Source organism: Corylus avellana, chromosome ca11 (assembly GCF_901000735.1).
Source record: "Corylus avellana chromosome ca11, CavTom2PMs-1.0".
In the NCBI taxonomy this organism is placed as follows: Eukaryota; Viridiplantae; Streptophyta; class Magnoliopsida; order Fagales; family Betulaceae; genus Corylus; species Corylus avellana.
The window spans coordinates 8,529,318-8,550,391 of record NC_081551.1 but is presented as its reverse complement, the minus strand read 5'-3'; the positions used below and the strand labels follow the sequence as shown (position 1 = coordinate 8,550,391).

The window sequence follows — 21,074 nt, the reverse complement described above, 5'->3', positions numbered from 1 at the left end:
GACCATTTTGGCGTTCGATTTTTCTTTATTGTGCTCGTGGAGTGAAGACGAAGGCGTTGTGTATTGCAGCGAGGCCAGCCTTGCGTTGGAGCTAATCAAACGTGAGCCTCGTCACCCTGAGATTGAAGGATTATATATGTTTTCTGTCCGACTTTCTTGAATGATTGATCATTTTTGTTTCAATGGATCGGTTCTCAACGCTGATGGATTTTGATTTATGATGTTCAAGATCTCTGGAAACAGAGCTAGCTGGTTCTTGCACTCTCTTAATAATTTTCTTTGGAACCTTGATTGAGATTGTTATCTAGAAAATCTCATTTTTCTCTCCGGTCTGTTTGGTGCCAAGAAACTCGAGGAAAAGAAATAACGACTTGTAATATTGAGTTTCATTTCTTGTTACAAGCCTTCTTTTAGAGCATCAACAGTCTCCTAATTTTCTTCTCTTTTCCCACGCTTTCTCGGCTTCCAAACGGAGCGTTAATCAATTTACATTTTGTCAAAAAATTCAACATGAGAGGGGTTGATCGTTCGTGAAGCCCGGGTTCGATTGTTAATTTATATAAAAACATATATTTATATGTGTTCATTTCTGATGTTTGTCTTTGGCAGGGGTAGATTAGAATTTAGAACCGAGGAAGGCACGTAAATTTCCTTCCTCGATCGAGAAGGCCAAGCAGCAATGTCGGAGACGGGCCAACAGGCCCTGGCGAGGAGGCCGTCTCGCAGCGCCGCCATGACCACATTCTCGACGGAGGTCTTCGACACCGAGGTCGTCCCCTCGTCCCTTGCCTCCATCGCTCCCATCCTCCGCGTCGCCGCGGAGATCGAGAACGAGCGCTCTCGCGTCGCCTACCTCTGTAAACTCCTCTGTGTTTCTCTTTTTCTATATTATGTATGTATGCATGTATGTATGGTCCATGCATGTATGCATATAATTGCAATTAGGTTTTTGGTGATTGTAAATATTCTGAAAGTGCTTTCTTCGCTGTTGATTTTGGAAGGTCGATTCTATGCGTTTGAAAAGGCGCACAGGTTGGATCCAAGCTCCAGCGGGCGTGGAGTGAGGCAGTTCAAAACAGGACTCCTGCAAAGATTAGAAAGGGTAAAGACTTCTTCTTCTTTCTTATCAATTAGATTAAGTTAATTATCATGGATTAGTTCTTCGAGCATGTAAACGGCGGGACGTGTTCGGAAGGTGACGAGGGATTATATGTGGTCAAGCCTATTAAGCTTGGGTGAAATCGGAACGTGATAGGATGCAAGTTTTGTGATTTTCCCCTCTCTCCTATGACTATCTTTTTGACTCACATTTCTAGACGAATTAGATTTTTCCAGCTAACCATATTATGCCCCTAGTCCATAGATGTAAGAAATACAACTTTTATTATTCATTTGCGGTGGAGTTATTGATCACTTTGGATAATAATCCTTCTGGATTTTCTTAAATCTAAAGAAATTGATAAATAATACATTAAAATATCTTAAAATTTTAATATAAACATATCACATAGGATAAATATAATGATAAAATGTAAATTATTAAAATTAGAAGTTTGTTTTCAAGTTTTAAGAGTAATGCTATGTACCTCTAATTTTTTTTTTTTTTTTTAATTATTTTAGTACACAATTTCTTGACAAGAAATAACACCCTTGCATTTTATTCTTAAGAAATGTATATATTTTTTCATTTCTCATCAATTTTCAATCATTTTTTTTTAAAGCAAATCAATTACATTACAAAAATACAGAAATAAAAAAGAGAGTTTCAGATCTTAAAAATCTAACCAATAGAACAAATCCTACATATCTAAGGGCAAACTAAATGACCAATGGCACAGTACAATAGATTCCTCTAAGGCCAAATAAAGAAATATACCATGGTGACCATTTAGGGTGGTAGTTAAGTGATTCCAAGAAAATTTTTAAATGGCCACATACATATTAAAGTATTAGTTTTCAAACCTTGCAATTAAATTTTTTATATTTGGTTAATGTAAATCATTATGAGTCTCATTACTGGCATGATGAGACTAGATCAGATATTGAGTTAATTAAACTCGAGGAAGTGTATGTAGTTAGATATTGAGTTAATTACTCTAGTTGTTCTCTTAACTGTTTTTTTTTTTTTTTTTTTTTAATACCATATTGAAAAACCCATGGTAAAGAACAAAGCCGAGTTGGATGCATCATACATCATACATCCAAAGAAGTAGATCACGCGGATACATCATACATCCAAGGTAGATTTGGTCATCATGGTGTGGATGATCGTTTGGGATCTCGTGAGGGGATCGTATGTATCCCAAGAGGGTGCTTGGCAGTTGGGGTTGAGAGTTGGGTACGCCTCGTGGAAAACGCAAAATTTTGAATAGTTTTTTTTTTTTTTTTTTTGGATAAATATATCTTCAATCATTCATTCATTTATAACAAAATAATCTAAAGTGTAAAAAAACACTCTAAACAAATAGAGACAAAAGATCTAATGTAAATACATCTTGAATAAGACAAGGAAATCCTACGTAAGCTAATATGAAATAGAAATTATGGTCATGATCTAGAGATTTAATATGAAATAGAAATTAAGGAAAGATTAACAAATAGAGGTTTAATTAAATAAGTTAATTTATAATTGATACGATTTATATACGAATACAAAATTATGAACCATACTTGAGGTACTTGCTCTTAGAGAAGAATAGAACTATTGGTTTTCTTCGAGATTAGGGAGTCAGACTCGTTTCGTGTCTATTGTTTTTGTGACTAGTACTGTTTGAAATATAATACACAACAGAAGCATAAATATAATACCTCACATGCATCGAAAATAAGATCTAACATAGTTATTTCACGTATTTTTACTTGGTCATCCATAATTTCTTCTCTCAGTGGTGGGCACGCCGAGGAATGCTTCACTGCATTCTACAAACCATTTCCCCACCATCTCTTCACTTTAGCATCTTGATTTTTTTTTTTTAAAAAAAGTAATGAGAGAAGAGATGGTGGGGAGATGGTAGGTAGAATGCAAAAAAAAACATTCCTCTGAGCATACCCAAAGATAATCCATATGTTTTACCAATAATGCTAAATGTCCTCTCGTCATAATTTTGATGTACTAATAATTTTAAAAATCAAATCAATTTTGAGGACAAAAAAGAACGTTTACCATTGCTCATGTCTTACGCACCGAAAACGAGAGACCATGACATAGCCGAATAAAATGTCCTGCATTTGCTGTTAGAATGGCCTCTTTAGCCTCTTATTGCATTTTCTAAAAGCCGAATTCAAATGGGTCATTAGGATTATATTCCAGTGGTTTGTCATAATTATATGCTCACATAATTGTGACCGACTATCATTTCTTTCGTCTGAGCCTTACACTGGGTTCCACATTTTCATCGATATGGAAGTGGCTGAAAAACTTCACCCTCCCTCAAAATAATAATTCGAAGAAATTGAGTTTTATCATAGTCCATTTGAAGCGTAAGGAGAATTGTTTCGATTCTTTTTTTTTGACTCAGGACAACGCTTCTAGTCTTGCCTCTCGGGTGAAGAAGACAGATGCAAGGGAAATTGAAAGCTTTTATCAGCAATACTATGAACACTACATTAGAGCTCTTGACCAGGGGGAACAGGCAGACAGGTATTCAAATGATTGTTACGCTACTGCTCTTTTCTTCTCTTGCCTTTTTGTTTCTTTTTTGGTTGTTTCCGATTGTATATTTGATCATCTGAACTTTCAAAGCACTATAATATGCTTATTGAATCCAAATTCTTGACAGAGCGCAACTTGGAAAAGCTTACCAGACTGCTGGAGTGCTTTTTGAAGTGCTTTGTGCAGTCAATAAAACTGAGAAAGTTGAAGAAGTTGCTCCCGAGGTTAGTCCAATTAATTGTCATTCTATTCTATTTTGTCCTGGGAAGTGGGTGACCGGTTTGCTGCCTTTATTATTCTTTCGCGCAAATGGCCACTATTCAGCATAATCATGTCTGCAATAATTTCTCTATGAGCAGATTATCGCGGCCGCCAGAGATGTCCAAGAAAAGACTGAAATTTACGCACCGTATAACATTCTTCCTCTGGATTCCGCCGGGGCTTCACAGTCTATCATGCAGCTGGAAGAGGTATTCTTCTGTTGTGGTTAATGACTCAGAATCTTGTGTTTTGATGCCTAGTTGGTGTATCATTCAAGCTTGTTGAATCTCTTTATACCAGGTTAAGGCTGCTGTGGCTGCTCTGTGGAATACTCGTGCCTTGAGCTGGCCCAGTGCGTTTGAGCAACACAGGCAGAAAGCAGGAGATTTAGACCTTCTTGATTGGCTAAGGGCCATGTTTGGGTTCCAGGCATGTTTTAAACCCAACGAGAGAGAGAGAGAGAGAGAAAGAACGTAGATAGCTAGGAGTCCCTATATGATCTTCAAGGAGTGCCTTATGCATTTGGTTTGTTTTTGTGACTACAGAGAGACAATGTCAGGAACCAGAGGGAGAATTTGATTTTGCTTCTTGCTAATGCTCATATAAGGCTTCATCCCAAGCCTGAACCTCTTAATAAGGCATGCACCAATATCTCAGTCTTGAATTTTATTTTTGTCCACATTTTTTGAGATTCCAGAAATTTTAGTGTCATTTGTCCCTTTGATGAGTGACGGTAATAAAGATGTATATGCATTTAAACTCTAATTAGTTTGAGCAACCTCTTCATGAATGGCGCACCTTTTGTATGATTCAACTATTGGGCTGCGATTAAACTGTTCTTCTACTTCTTTAATTTTTATGCAGCTTGATGAACGTGCTGTGGATGCAGTTATGAGCAAGCTCTTCAAGAATTACAAAACATGGTGCAAATTTTTGGGACGAAAACACAGTTTACGGTAGATTTACCTGTATCTACACCTTTACAGTTTCAATAAGAGTTTTTTATGCATGATCTGGAACTTTTGATGCCAAGATAGACAAATCTTGTTCAATATAGGCTCCCTCAAGGTCATCAAGAGATACAGCAAAGGAAGTTGCTATACATGGGTTTATATCTTCTCATTTGGGGCGAAGCAACTAATGTTCGCTTCATGCCAGAATGTCTTTGCTATATATTTCATAATGTGAGTACTTTTTCATCTTTATGAGTATGGTTTTTCTATCTTAGCATTAAATAAATTATCACATCTTTGATAATGACATACACCTGACTTTCAGATGGCGTATGAACTCCATGGCCTATTGGCTGGAAATGTCAGCATTGTTACTGGTGAAAACATTAAGCCTTCTTATGGTGGAGATGATGAGGCTTTCCTGCGGAAGGTTATCACACCCCTGTACCGTGTAATTGAAAAGGTATGTTATGGAAAAGTCATTTCTACTTTGTGCAAACTACAGATCTTTCTTTCTGATATGAGAGAGCTGGTAATGACATTCCAGGAAGCCAAGAAGAGCAGAAATGGAAAAGCTACTAACTCTGCTTGGTGCAATTATGATGATCTTAATGAGTATTTCTGGTTCGATATCAGTTTTCAGATTGAATGTTAAGATTTTATTGCTAGTTTAGGTCTCTTAATTCAATTTAAATTTGATTTTCTTTACATATTTTTAGGTCGTCTGACTGCTTTTCTCTCGGTTGGCCCATGCGTGATGATGGTGATTTTTTTAAATCAACACGTGACAGCATACAGGTACTCCTATACTTTCAGCAGTTCCTACCACATTTCTCTGATTAATCTGTTGGTTCATTTCTTAATATAACTGCTATGCCAGGGAAGAAAGGGTTCTAGAAGAAAATCTGGAAGCACAGGAAAATCATACTTTGTTGAGACCCGAACATTTTGGCACATTTTTCGAAGTTTTGATAGATTCTGGACCTTCTATATACTGGCTCTACAGGTATTTAATTGCAACAGAGTGGAGAGACTAGACTGACGTTTCTATTGTTGCCTTCTTATTTAGTTTGCTTGTGTAAATACTCAATTTTTGATCTGTTTTTTTAAAGGCAATGGTCATCATTGCCTGGAAAAAGGTTGAACTAGTGGATATACTTCAAGTGAAAGTCCTACTCGATCTATCCACTATATTCATCACAGCAGCGGTTCTTCGCTTCATTCAAAGTATGATATCCTTGCTTGAAGCCACAATGCTCATTTAGTTTGAACACACACACACACAAAATTAGTCTTTTTCAATGTTATGCAGCTTGCATCTCTTCTTTGTAAGCATCTTACATTATGAATTAGCTACTTACTGTTACAGACAATAAAGTTAAGTTTTGGAGAGAAGTCTTATCCTAGTACTATAAGAAACATAGCTTCTTGTTATGAGTTATTTCTTCCAATCATGTTTAGACGAGCCTCTACAAATATGCAGTATATGAAATAGGCAAAAAGAAGGAAGAAAAGAAAGAGATATTGAATATTGACTTATCTTATTATGTTACTGTTTAGAACAACAAATGGAATTTTGCACTGTTGCACAGCTACTTCCATGCATGGAATTTGGTCTATCAAATATATTTGTGCAAATGTTGTTTTACTTTTTCTTTTCAGCCATGCAAATATGTAACCAATTGATTCTTGGAATCAGGTTTGTTTAATACATATCGGTGGTTATAAGCAGGATTTTTTGCGTAACAAAGATTTTCAAATAATATCCAGCATCCAAATGTGCCTGAATATTTGCAAATGGTTTTAGATGTTATCTATAAACTAATTTATTTTAAGGACTTGATATGGACCTATTATGTAAATTTATGGTTGATTTTGTATTATCCTATCATGTAAATTTCATTATTAATATCAGTTCCACTGTAATATTGATCATTCAGGTCAACGTGAAAGATGTAGCTTTGTAGGTTTTGTCTGTCTGGATTGGCTGTTATAGCCAAATCACATTAATACCTTTTTATTCTTCCTTTCTCTAATCTTATGTTCCATTTTTTCTTATATTATTTTAAATCTTATCATTGCATGGGAGTCTGCTTCATGTATGTACTTGGACTCCGCATATCAAGTCCATTGGCATCTTTAATTGCATCTCCTGGGCAGATTGGACCCATCTGTCTCTGTTTCTATTACTGGTTGGTCCACATGTTAGAAAGAGTGTTAGAGAGTGCCAAATTGTTTAGTTGTGGAGCTTGATATGAATTTACTTGTAGTTGGGACTCTCCACCTAAGATATTAAGCTGTTAGGATGTGAGCCAACAATGTATATCAAGTTCACAAACACACTTAAAACTTCCCAATATAGAGAGAATTATTCAGTTTGATGTTGCTGTTGGGTCTTTGCCCTGGATTCTATACCTGCTTTTCTTTTCAGCCAAGATGGTATGTGTGTTTGAAGCAAGTTATAGCATTTTATGATGCATCTAGCTATATGATGTTTTCTATTCTGTATTGAATTTAGAATTACAGAAGCCTTGTGTTCGTATTATTTCTGTATAAATTGTAAATTATATGAGCTTGGTGTTCATCATCAGTGTGTCAAATAGATGTTTAAGTATTTAAAGAAGGTTTTTATTTTTTATTTTTTATTAATTTTCTCTCTCTCTTTATTTTGTTCTAGGTATTCTGGACCTCATTTTGAACTTCCCGGGATATCATAGGTGGAAGTTCACTCAAGTGCTGAGAAATATTCTCAAGATAATTGTTAGTCTTGCATGGGCCATCATTCTCCCAGTTTTTTACATGCACTCCTCTAAATTCGCCCCTAAAAAAATTAAAGATTTGTTGTCATTTCTTGGTGAGGTGAAAGGCATTTCTCCTTTATATATCATGGCTGTTGCCGTCTATTTGCTTCCAAATTTACTGGCAGCTGCTTTATTCATCTTTCCAATGCTCCGACGTTGGATCGAAAACTCAGATTGGCATATCATTAGGTTCCTCTTGTGGTGGTCACAGGTAATTATATTACTCTGCTGTTCTTATCTCATACTTGTATTTGGTATATCATCTTTCATTTGTACTTGCCAAAATGTTTAATTGGTAGGAAGTTTGTTGCGCAAGTATTGTTTGATCAGATACGGTGCTTAAGAAAACCAATTGCATGAGACCAAAAGATGAAAATAGCTGGGAAAAGTTTACTAAAGTAAATATTGTCCGAAATCAGAAAAACAGATTCTGCAGTGTTCTCAAGTGTAGACACAACTGAAGACAATTTGTCATGGGTCCTAGGTGTGGGTGTGGGAGTGTGGAATTGATAGACTCATGTTGCTAATGTTAGGGGAAATTATTTTTTCCTGTATCCAGCGGACCTTTATCTAATAACATATTCAAATATATCCTTAGTACTTGACCATAGAACATTTACATTTTCTAGTATGTTGTAGATAGACAGCTCATAGTTTGAGCTGCGTTAAGTTGTGTTGTGGTGCACCTCTTATAGATAAATTCCAGTTGCTCAACCATTCTTTTATTAGAAAATGATTGTAGTCTCTATCCTTCAACCGTTGTATCTTCTAATTGCAGAATTATAGTATGGCCTCCTTTATATTAAATGGTTCTCCTACTTTGAAGTGCAACACATCAAGTTGCATTTTTTTTTCTTCTTCGCTTTTCTCTTTTCAACATCAGTTTGTTCAGAATTAGATCAATATAGGGTGTATGATAGTTCTGACAGATAAGCACTCTACTATAGATGGTGGCATTCAGAATTTGGTTAGAAGTCATGTTCTATGCAACTATATTATGCTGATACCATGATTTGGAAATAGCTTTTGCTTGCTAGAGGCTTCAAATGTAATAGGCTATGCTCACATTAGATAAAACATTTATTTTTATTTGGCGTATCTATTGGATGCATAAGACCTAGCTTTAGTAAGCTAATGTTGAACATATCAACCAAGAAGCTACTCTGTTGATCCTGGTCACACACCATATACTCATATATATCTGTTTTGCTCTTGCATAACTCAGTTGTTTTTATTATCCCTCCAGCCATAATAAATGCTTTTATGTCTCTTGCTCACTTTTATACAGCCAAGAGTATATGTTGGAAGGGGAATGCATGAAAGTCAATTTGCTTTGATAAAGTGAGTATGATATGAAAACACACTAAAGTTTATTCTAATAATTTAGATTTCTATATTTCCTTTGTTTTGTTGAAATTTGCTTCATTGTCTGGACTAATTTTCCAATTTCAGGTATACTCTTTTTTGGGTGTTACTTCTGACTTCCAAATTTGCATTCAGCTATTTTGTCCAGGTAATTGGTTGGGCAGTAATTGTTAATTTTTCTATGTAAATGAGATATGTGGGATTGTTGGATTTTCTGATAACCTTTTGACTCTTTTTCCCTAGATAAAACCTTTGGTGAATCCAACAAAAGACATAATGAGTATTCGTCGTATTGACTATGACTGGCATGAATTTTTCCCTAGAGGTATCTATATGCTGCTGTTTCCTTCTTTTATTGTTGCTCAACTTAGCTTTCAGTTTTATGCTGAAGATTCTCTCGTCAATGCAGCTAAACATAACTACGGAGCAGTTGTGTCACTCTGGGCACCAGTGATCTTGGTGTGTTAATCTTTCCTTTGTCTAGTCTGATATTTTGTTACTTTATAGTTAGGTAGTGCATTTCATATTACGTTACAAGTTCAATGCAGGTCTATTTCATGGACACTCAAATTTGGTATGCCATTTACCAAACTTTATATGGTGGTGTTTTGGGGGCCTTTGATCGTCTAGGAGAGGTGACCCTTTAAATGCCTTTATTTCTGTCCTATATTATTCATGACATCTATTCTCATTCTACATAGGGCGTCATCATACATCATTTAAAGCGAATTGTCTGGCCATTTTATTTTTCATTCATACTTTCCGTTTTTTGTTTGTGAGCATTACATGTTGGCCAAAGCTAGATTAATTGGCTTTTCCCCCCATCAATACTTGCGTAGCACAACTAAATAGTGGGGCTCATAATAAGAGAACCTAAGATTATCATGTTGTGACCAATTAAGATTTAAAGTGGCAAAAGGTAGAGAAATAGAAGAAGAAAAATATAAACTATTTATACCTAAAGGGCACAAAATTAATGTGGTTTGGCACCGATAGAAAGGTGTATTAAGGTTAATAGGTTATGGGTATTTTGGTCTTTGTATTCTATGTTGGACTTATATATATATTTGTTGTTTGAGAGGAGAGTACGTAGCTGCGGGGAGAATACGCAGCCTCCCCTATTCTTCTTCTATTCTTTCTCTACTTGTCTTCTATTCTTTTCTCTCATACAAACTAACATGGTATCAGAGCCATGGTTACTTTCCTAGGATGGGTGTTTGGACGCGTCGGGTTTCCAGTCTCAATCCCCAAGAAATATTTTAGTTTTCCCAAATCTTTTGTATGAAACTTCTGCTGTAAAAATAGTTTCAATTGAGCAATGCCTCTTGAATCATCACCTGTAATCACATGTCATCTACATATACCACAAGAAGAATGTAGCCTACACTCGTATGCAGTGAGTGTTGTTAGTCAATTCTTGGAAGCTTCTAGGGTTTCACATTGGGAAGCCGTTACTCGTATTCTTCGTTATTTGAAAAGAGCTCCTGGCCTTGGGATCATATATAGACCGAATGGACACCTCCGGGTAGAAGGGTTTACTGATGCAGATTGGGCAGGTTCTCCCTTAGATAGGCGATCCACTACAGGATATTGTACATTCTTGGGTGGTAATTTGGTAACTTGGAAAAGCAAGAAACAGACGGTGGTGGCACGGTCCAGTACTGAGGCAGAATATAGGGCTATGTCTAATATTACTAGTTAGTTGACGTGGTTGCAACATTTCCTACAGGAGATTGGATTCGTCGCTCCTACTCCTATCCCATTATTTTGTGATAATCAAGTTACTATACATATTGCATCCAACTCTGTTTTTCATGAAAAAACCAAGCATATTGAGGTCAATTGTCATTTTGTTCGAGACAAGATACTCAGCCGAGATATATCTACACCATTTGTGAAGTCTGGAGATCAGCTAGCTGATATGTTTACAAAACCCTTGTGTCGGAAGAAGTTAGAGCTTATTTGTTCCAAGCTGGACTTATATGACATATATGCTCTAGTTTGAGGGGGAGTGTTAGAAAGGTGTATTAGGGTTAATAGATTATGAGCGTTTTGGTCTTTGTATTCTATGTTGGACTTATATATATATATGTTGTTTGAGAGGAGAGTAGCTGCTGGGAGAATACGCATCCTCCACTATTCTTCTTCTATTATTTCTCTACTTTTCTTCTATTCTTTTCTCTCATACAAACTAACAGGCACAAATACCTATGTCTATAGGCGAAAACAATAATAATAATAATAGTAATAACAATAATAAAAGAATCACTAACAAAATGTAGAGTACAAAAGGTAGTGAAAAGCACTCAAATCCTAAGCTCCAATACATCCAAAGTCTTACTCACTCACAAAGAGAATTTTCAAATTACTTTTAGGTTCTCTTCCTCTAAGCTCTTACCACTCCCTAAAACAAAAAGCCAAAAGGCTGTGTATATAGTGGCTGTATAATGGCTCATGATAGGCTAACTTCACCCATGCCGTGAGGAAAAACCAAGTGGAGGAAATGCCAACCTTAAGCTGAATTGGAAAGCTGCTGGTGCCAACTAAGCCAGCATGAGAAGGAAGACCAACATTGAAGGAAACCCATGAATTGGTTGAACAAGAGACAGCCACAATTTGGGATATTCTGCTGCAAGTGCATTTAATGCTAATGATCAAATTCCTGCATGAAGGAAGCCACTGAATTGGCTAAAGTAAAAGTTCAAGAAGGCTTGATCAAGCTTCATTGAATTCTCTCTCTCTCACACACACACACACACACCAAAATGTTTTGGCAGGAGGTCTTTACTGAACTAACAAACATTAAATTGTGACCATCATTTTCTTTCAATTTCATTGAAAATCTTAGTCTTCCAGTTGTATCATTTTTAAAATTGAGACGACCCACTTCTTTTTGGGGGAAAACCTGGGAGTGATCTAACCTTATGCAATCAATAGGGTAAATTATGGTAGTGGCATTGCAACAACTCCATGGCTCATTGACTTGTACTAACTCTTGTGACTTAAGCCTTGAAGTCAGTTTATGTTCATCTTCTTTTCTCTTCTTACAGATACGAACACTTGGCATGGTAAGGTCAAGATTCCAGTCCTTACCTGGAGCATTCAACACATATTTGGTGCCTTCTGATAAGTCTCAGAAAAGGGGATTCTCTTTATCAAAGCGTTTTGCTGAGGTTGGACTTATGCTTTCAAAATATGTATATTTTAGTACCCTAAGTTAAGTAGAGTACATCTTTTTCCCATTTTTAAAAAAAAATCAAGTGCCTTTATAGATAACGGCAAGCAGGAGAAGTGAAGCTGCCAAATTTGCCCAGTTATGGAATGAAGTAATATGTAGTTTCCGTGAGGAAGATTTACTAAGTGACAGGAAAGGCCCCTTAACCAATTTAATCTGTTTTTTCAGCATAACTATTTTTTTATACATCATGCAGTTAAAACTGAACAGTTTCCTTTTTCATGCAGGGAGATGGACCTTTTGATAGTTCCTTATTCATCAGATCCTAGCCTGAAAATAATTCAGTGGCCACCTTTTTTGCTTGCTAGCAAGGTCAGCATAATCCTTTTTCAAAAATGTATTGTATCTGTTGCCTCTTTTTATTGTTGACTGTTTGTCTACCCTGAAGATCCCAATAGCATTGGATATGGCTGCTCAATTTCGATCCAAGGACTCTGACCTATGGAGGCGCATATGTGCGGATGAATATATGAAATGTGCTGTGATTGAATGCTATGAATCATTCAAGCATGTCCTGAATGTTTTGGTGGTTGGTGAAACTGAGAAAAGGTTGTTATTGTCACCACTTGGTTCCTAACTGAAATATATATCTTCAACTGATCCTAGATTTACCAAGAATAAACAAAATTTCAGGTGTATGATCCCTGTACAGTTGGTATATATTAGTTATATTATAAAATTTCCCATTTTTTGTTGACTTGGTTGACATAAATCATATTAGTAATTGTTGAAGCATATAGAAGGTTAGCATCGTCTGATGCAAGATAACATTTGACAGAAGGAAAGCATCATAAATAAATAATATTTTGTTTCTTTTGTATGTATGAAATTAGTATAAATCAAGAAGCATGATAGATTTTTTTCCCATTTTGTGTCCTAGAATCTCTAACATCAATAGTAATGTAACAGGATAATGGGCATCATCTTTAAAGAAGTCGAAAGTAACATTTCAAAGAATACACTTCTTGTAAATTTCAGAATGGGCTCTTTGCCTACTCTTTGCACTAAATTTGTGGAGCTTGTGGGGATCTTGGTGAGTTTTTACAGAAAAGTAGTTGTCATATCTGCAACCTGTGTTTGTTTATGCATGATAGTTATATAATAGAAAATTTCCTCTTCCTTTCATTCTGCAGAAAGACAGTGATCCATCCAAAAAAGACACGTTGGTGCTTTTGCTGCAAGACATGTTAGAAGTAGTTACTCGTGATATGATGGTGAATGAGATACGGTTGGTTAACTTTGTTGCAATCAGCTTTTAGCAATTTATTTTACAATTTTAGTGGAATATCCTGGTGTTTTTCCATTTGAAGATTATAGTGCTCCTTTCTCTGATATAATTTATTTCTTTAGTGAACTGGTAGAAGTTGGTCATGGTAGCAAGGATTCTGGAAGGCAACTTTTTGCTGGCACTGATGCAAAACCTGCTATAATTTTTCCTCCTACAATCACTGCACAATGGGAAGAACAGGTACAATATTTAAATTAACTGATAGCAATCAAACCATTAATTCATACTCCAAAATAGTTTATAATGAAATGATCTATTCAATTTTTGATACAAATGACACAATTTTATTGCTTATAACATTTTTCAGATAAGACGTCTCTATCTACTATTGACGGTGAAGGAATCCGCTTTGGATGTACCAACAAATCTTGAAGCACGTAGAAGGATTGCATTTTTCACAAACTCATTGTTCATGGACATGCCTCGTGCTCCACGAGTTCGTAAAATGCTCTCGTTCAGGTCTGATTTATGTTTTATATATATTGGCATAGAACATTTCTCAACTCTGTTTTGGTTGGTTCTTTCTGAAAAAATCAGTCATTGTAAGTATTTTCCTTTGTTTATAGATCTGCCGTTGCTCATAGAAATGTAAAGCATTTATTGTACTTTTATTTGGCGCGGCCCAAGCATGAGTGACAAGATATTACAAACTATCAAGGGAAAGAACTATACTTGGCCAAAATGATTAGTACTCGTTGGAATTTACCTTTCTATTTATATCAATAATTGAATTTTGTTTGCCATAATAGATGCAATTACAAATGATTAGTTAAATTTATTTTAGCTTTTATATCTTTACGATACAACATTTTCTTCTGGGTTTTCCAATAAATTATGTCCTGAATAGCAGGTGAAGTTTTTAAGCTTTTGAAATTATTACTCTTGTCATATAGTTACTAAATCATTTTCTTGCTATCGGAAGTGTCTTGACACCATACTATAGTGAGGAAACTGTCTATTCTAAAGCTGACCTTGAGATGGAAAATGAAGATGGTATATCAATCATCTATTACCTGCAAAAGATTTTCCCAGGTTTGTGATACTATAAATATCATGGTAACACTCTGTCTAGTGTAGATTAATTTTGTTTGAAGTGGCTTCCTTGTGATTGGTGTACTACTTTAAAAAATCGTATTGTGACTTCTTTAGATGAGTGGAATAACTTCATGGAGCGACTAAATTGCAAAAAAAGTAGTGAGATAATGGAAAGTGAAGAAAACATATTGCAGCTTCGTCATTGGGTCTCCTTGAGGGGACAAACTCTCTGCAGGACAGGTATTTGATGCATTATTATCTCCATTAATCATATATTTCAACTTTTGTCTTTGATCTTAATAAAGTTTAGTGTTCCAGTTAGGGGAATGATGTATTATCGACGGGCTTTGAAGCTTCAGGCTTTTCTTGACATGGCTTCTGAAAAAGGTAAGCATGTAATAGCTTTTTCTCCAATAACATTTGGCCAAGCATGGTACCTGAGGCCTCTAATGTCTACTGAAGTATTTATTTTTGGAGGTAATTATGGTTGCTTCAGACTGTTTTTATTGTGAGCAGAGATACTGGAAGGCTACAAAGCTGTCACAATTCCATCAGAGGAAGAAAAGAAAAGTCAGAGATCCCTATATGCTCAATTAGAGGCTGTGGCTGACATGAAATTCACATATGTTGCTACCTGTCAGAACTATGGGAATCAGAAGCGGAGTGGAGATCGCCGTGCAACAGACATTCTTAATTTGATGGTTAAGTATGTTCTCCTTCTGATGAAGTTGATAGATTTATGCAATTTGATTTCTTTGAAGATTTTAATGCTGCGCTAATTTTGTTCAAGAATATGATTCCCAAACTTTTTATTTTTTATTTTTCAATACAGTAATCCCTCCCTTCGTGTGGCATATATTGATGAAGTTGAAGAGAGAGAAAGTGGAAAGGTACAAAAGGTTTACTACTCTGTATTGGTCAAAGCTGTCGATTATCTTGATCAGGTAATTGTTATTCATACTGTGAACAGAATCACCATATTGATTTACAAACATAGACACTGATCATTGTTGTATCTTCTTTAAAGGAAATCTATCGGATAAAATTGCCGGGCTCAGCAATTATAGGAGAAGGGAAGCCTGAAAATCAGAACCATGCTATAATTTTTACTAGAGGGGAAGCTGTTCAGGCCATTGACATGAACCAGGTTAGCAATATAAATTTGAAGTCGAACACATCCCTTATTGATTATTTGGGCCAAACTGTGATAGTTGGTCAATTTCTTGTAGGACAACTACTTGGAAGAAGCTTTTAAGATGCGTAACCTTCTGGAAGAATTCAATGAGGATCATGGAGTGCGTTCACCTACAATTTTGGGTGTTCGTGAGCATATCTTTACTGGAAGGTTGGATTCAATTCTGTTTATTCAGATCCATAATCTTTTTATTTTTTAATGTTTAGATTCTGAGTTTGTTATTCTGTGCTGCAGTGTGTCTTCATTAGCTTGGTTTATGTCAAATCAAGAAACATCATTTGTTACCATTGGTCAAAGAGTTCTTGCCAGACCTTTGAAGTATGTCCTCTCTCCTGTCCTTTCCTTCTTTGTGTTAATGACGTACTCCAAGGCATTTTTTTTCTTCAAGTTCTTGCTCATATTGAACAGCTAGCCAGAATAATTTGTCATATTACATAATTGGGAATTAAATAATTTTTTGAGTTTCATTTAGTAGTGAATTTCATAACATCTCTCTCTCTCTCTCTCTCTCTCTCTCTCACACACACACACACATACACACACACTCTTTTTAATGTTTTATTGGAACATTACCTTTTCCCCTTAAACCGCGCTAATTATATGGACAGAGTTCTTATGTTACAAGAAGCGAGATTGGAATGAGAAATGTTTTTTTCTTCGCCATTGTTTCATCATCTAAATAGCTACAATATAACAAAATCTTATATTGTGCCTTAAATTTTTGTTGGTTTTAGGGTTCGGTTCCACTATGGTCATCCAGATGTATTTGATAGAATCTTCCACATTACCCGTGGTGGCATCAGCAAGGCTTCTCGTGGCATCAATCTGAGCGAGGACATCTTTGCTGGTAGCATTTGAAAACATCCATTTTCTCAGAGATTCATGCAATGTGCTTTATTTCTTAACATCTGCTCTGCCTATGCAGGTTTCAATTCAACATTAAGACGAGGGAATATTACTCACCACGAATACATCCAAATTGGAAAGGGTCGAGATGTTGGGCTTAACCAAATCTCACTCTTTGAAGCAAAAGTGGCCTGTGGTAATGGAGAGCAGACACTGAGCAGGGATGTCTATCGATTAGGGCATCGTTTTGACTTTTTCCGCATGCTGTCGTTTTATTTTACGACAGTAGGATTCTATGTCAGCTCAATGGTAATTCCTATTACATGCATAATCCAAGCTGAAAGATAATCAAATAACTATTTTTGAGGTGTGCTGAATTAAAAGTCAATTTATATTATTAATTTCAGTGTTTAAATACTAATTCCCGAAGAAAAGCAAGCCAACCTCAAGTAGTTGATTAAGATTTGTTTGCGCTCAAATTTTTAGAAGTTCTAGTTATGGGGGTACATGTGAAATTAGTTATAGAAGCTGTGTTTACCACAAAGTAAGAACTGAAAGAACTGTATCTGGAAACAAGTGTTACACCGGGTGTAACTAATCAGCATGAACTGTTTTTACTTATGCCATAGAATGCTTATATAATTAATTAGTTATAGATTTTTTGAGGTACCCTCTCCCCCTGATACCCCCATCTCTCTTAAGCATGTTAGTTGTATTTTGTATACTTTTCTTCACTGAAGTTAGGCTTCTCATAGTGCCTTAGAATTGCCAGTGTGATTTATAGGTTAGATGCTTTGCTGAGTCCAAGAGGTATAGTCCCTATTATTTCATTCTTGAAAGGGTAAATTAACTTCCTTTCTTTGCTTGATAGTATAGGTAATGCCATCGTGGAGTGGACACCACGAATCATAAATAGAAAGAGAAACCACCACCCCCCCCCCACTCCCTTCCTCAAGGAAAAAAAAAAAAGGTTTGTTTGCTGTTCACATCAATTCAATATGACAAGAGAAAAGAAAACCTGGATATGAAGGAGCAACTCAGCATTGATTTAGAAAGTTTACTAATTTAATTTGAATCTTCTTCAGCTAAAAAGAGTTCTTTCTTGTTATGCAGATGGTTGTCATCACAGTCTTTGTTTACTTATACGGCAAACTTTACCTGTCATTGAGTGGATTGGAGAAGGAAATAGTTAAATTTGCCAGGAACAAGGGACGCGATCCTCTAAAGGCAGCCATGGCTTCACAATCCCTTGTTCAAATTGGTCTTTTGATGGCCTTGCCCATGGTCATGGAGATTGGACTGGAGAGGGGGTTTAGAACTGCATTAGGTGACATAATAATTATGCAGCTGCAGCTAGCTGCAGTTTTCTTCACTTTCTCCCTTGGAACAAAGGTCCATTATTTTGGGCGCACCATCCTGCATGGAGGGGCGAGGTACAGAGCAACTGGGCGTGGTTTTGTAGTCCGGCATGAGAAGTTTGCAGAGAACTACAGGCTATACTCAAAGAGCCACTTTGTGAAAGCGCTGGAGCTTATGATATTGCTTATAGCTTACAGGATTTATGGTTCAGCAGTTCCAGATCCTACAGCTTATGCCCTCCTAACATTTTCGATGTGGTTCTTAGTGGTTTCTTGGTTGTTTGCTCCTTTCCTTTTCAACCCTTCAGGCTTTGAATGGCAGAAGATAGTGGATGATTGGGATGATTGGGCAAAGTGGATAAGCAGCCGAGGCGGTATTGGTGTACCAGCACACAAGAGCTGGGAATCCTGGTGGGATGAGGAACAGGAACACATGCAGTACACTGGACTTTTAGGAAGGTTCTGGGAGATTGTTCTTTCACTGCGCTTCTTTCTCTATCAGTATGGAATTGTATATCATCTACATGCAGTAAAAGAAGAGAGGGGCATTATAGTAAGTTTAGCAGCTGGCTATTAACATTTAGTGTCATGTTTACATAAATTTTGTTTGAATTTGCTGTCCAGAAGTTTAAAGTTTCACTAAGATATTAGTTGCTAAAAATTAATATTTCTGTATACTAAGCTCTCTGCCCTTGGTTTTGAAGTTTGAAAATTTTCTTAAGGTGACTAAGCACCAGTAAACAAAGGTTAGGGGGCCTAAATGCTGATGATTGATGCACTGTGATGCATGGAAAAAAAGCATCTGGTTTCAGCTCTGGCTAAATATACGAAAGTTATTCTGTTTGGATGAGGATGATCTCAGAAGACTGCAATCTTCTACCATTTGGCTAAGAGAATAAAATAGAATAAATAAATGCTGCTGTCTGCTTTTCCCTGGCATAGATCAGTTCAAACTGAGAACTTGATTTAATATGGGTTAGAAGATATTGAACTAGGGAATTTTTAAAATTAAAGCAAACTAAGTACCCAGTAAAGAACTTTTTTTTTTTTTTCCTAACATGCTTTTTGGTTCCAGGTTTATGGTCTGTCATGGCTGGTCATTGTAGCTGTCATGATCATCTTAAAGGTTAGTCTCAAGCTCCAAAAGTTTCTATGAATGTAAAGAATTTGGCTCTAGTCATGATTTGGGACTTCTACTTCATTTGATGTTACAACTTTGGACTGCAGATTGTGTCCATGGGTAGAAAGAAGTTCAGTGCAGATTTCCAGCTGATGTTCCGTCTTCTGAAGCTAATACTTTTTATTGGAACCATAATCACTGTTGTCGTGCTCTTTACTGTTCTTGATCTCACAGTTGGAGACATCTTTGCAAGCCTGCTGGCCTTCCTGCCAACAGGATGGGCACTTCTGCAGGTACCTGAGGCATTTGAATGTTTTTTGTTTTTTGTTTTTTTTAGTACATGCTATCTCTACTAACCGACTCGAGCAACCAGTCCAGCATAAAATTTTGAATGATTGTGTGCATAGTGAAACTTCAAGTTGATTTAAAGCCAGTTTGGAATAAATTTTCAACATTCTATGATTTAAACATGAGATTCTAGTCAGTTTGAGTGTAGTTGAGGTGGTAGGTATATATTTCAGTCTTCATTAAAGTGATGGCTTTGAATGACAGATAGCACAAGCATGTAGGCCATTGGTGAAGGGCATTGGAATGTGGGGGTCTGTGAAAGCTCTAGCAAGAGGTTATGAATACATTATGGGGCTGGCAATCCTTGCGCCTGTGGCTGTACTTGCCTGGTTCCCATTTGTCTCTGAGTTCCAAACCAGGCTGCTATTCAACCAAGCTTTCAGCAGAGGGCTTCAGATTCAACGAATTCTGGCTGGTGGCAAGAAGAACAAGTAAAACCACCCATGCAGCATCATCTTTACAAGGAGATGAGAAAGAGAGAGAGAGAGTTGAGGAGACAAGGGTTGTCGAGGGATTTAGTGACGAAAGAGAAAAATCGATAAATGTAAACGCGGCATGGTTGTCTAGTGTAGTAGTATCTCTATCTCCTCCGGCCCCAGACGACTCTTGTCTTGCAGGTTACGGAAAATATCAAGTTTTTTTGATCTTTGTGAAGTCCCCCTCACGATGGTAAAAAGAAATGCTTCAATCCGATGTTTTACATATCCCTGTTACTTATGTGTATTATCATCAGCAATGTGGTATAAAAATGTATATCCTCTTGACATCATTCTTTCTTTATCCACATATATCCAAAAGGAAAGCATTACATTTCTATAGCAATGAAGAGACTCGCAAGTCTAGATTATCCAAGTGGGATGGAAGCTTAAGCTTATCCATAATAGTGACAATAAAACTCCATTCCATGCTGTCAACGAAATATCTTGAATGAGAATTAAATTTTAAAACTTAATTTGAGTAAAGATTTTTCCTGACAAGAACCATTTGGGCCCACGCCTCTTACAAAAATTACAACAAGACATAGACCTTTGCATACAAACTCAATAGAAAATAAGAAAACGAAAATTTTCTTATATAGATTGGATGAATCCAAAGATTGAAGAACGAATGAATGGAAGATATAGATTCGATGAATCCATACATAGGTACTGCATTATAAACGTGAGTGTTTGAGATACTCAAGAATAATCTCCTAGAGACGTTAGAACAGACAACAATGAACTTCTTTCGCATCCGCCGATGTACTGGGCTATTTATATTTATACAGTCCACGTTCAGTTGCACAATTCTAACTTCTAACAGAAAGCCCATTCCAATTGAGCCAAGCTATTATTTAGTTATACCACTAAACCCACTATTATTATACCCCCACTAATATATCCTTAAAGTAACCTATTTCTCATTGCAATCATGCGTATGGGTCTTTTGTTGTTGTCCTTTTAAGGTTTGATGTGCCTGTTTGCCAGAATGCCAAGAAGTTGTTCCTTTAGTTGGATTTAGAAGACACCAAATTGGAAAATTATGGGAAAATGCAGTTTACCTCCCTGAAATTTCAGAGGTTTTTCAATTTTAGCCACAAAGTTTAAAAATTGGCAATGTACTCCCCAGAAGTTTCAA

General features: G+C 36.4%; 1 protein-coding gene and 1 non-coding gene across 2 annotated transcripts; both read left to right on the top strand.

The window, feature by feature from the left end:
* The first annotated feature begins 3,427 nt into the window (after window positions 1-3,427).
* Window positions 3,428-20,271, top strand: LOC132164902 (callose synthase 5). Its single transcript, XM_059575414.1, has 40 exons — window positions 3,428-3,640; window positions 3,780-3,876; window positions 4,012-4,122; window positions 4,214-4,342; window positions 4,459-4,551; window positions 4,778-4,869; window positions 4,971-5,097; window positions 5,192-5,329; window positions 5,414-5,490; window positions 5,586-5,664; window positions 5,747-5,872; window positions 5,979-6,093; window positions 7,544-7,878; window positions 8,956-9,008; window positions 9,120-9,180; window positions 9,276-9,357; window positions 9,442-9,491; window positions 9,581-9,667; window positions 12,083-12,205; window positions 12,305-12,400; window positions 12,496-12,579; window positions 12,656-12,816; window positions 13,177-13,300; window positions 13,401-13,495; window positions 13,618-13,735; window positions 13,863-14,014; window positions 14,478-14,587; window positions 14,705-14,830; window positions 14,909-14,977; window positions 15,107-15,296; window positions 15,423-15,534; window positions 15,618-15,737; window positions 15,820-15,935; window positions 16,020-16,103; window positions 16,520-16,632; window positions 16,711-16,940; window positions 17,745-18,542; window positions 19,065-19,115; window positions 19,217-19,402; window positions 19,662-20,271. Exons 3-40 carry the CDS (start codon window positions 4,108-4,110, stop codon window positions 19,890-19,892), a joined length of 5,148 nt encoding a protein of 1,715 aa, XP_059431397.1. The 5' UTR covers window positions 3,428-3,640; window positions 3,780-3,876; window positions 4,012-4,107; the 3' UTR covers window positions 19,893-20,271.
* On the top strand, window positions 14,906-14,986 carry LOC132166810 (small nucleolar RNA J33). Its single transcript, XR_009438612.1, has one exon. It is a non-coding gene; the product is annotated as a small nucleolar RNA J33 (small nucleolar RNA).
* Window positions 20,272-21,074: the final 803 nt, after the last annotated feature.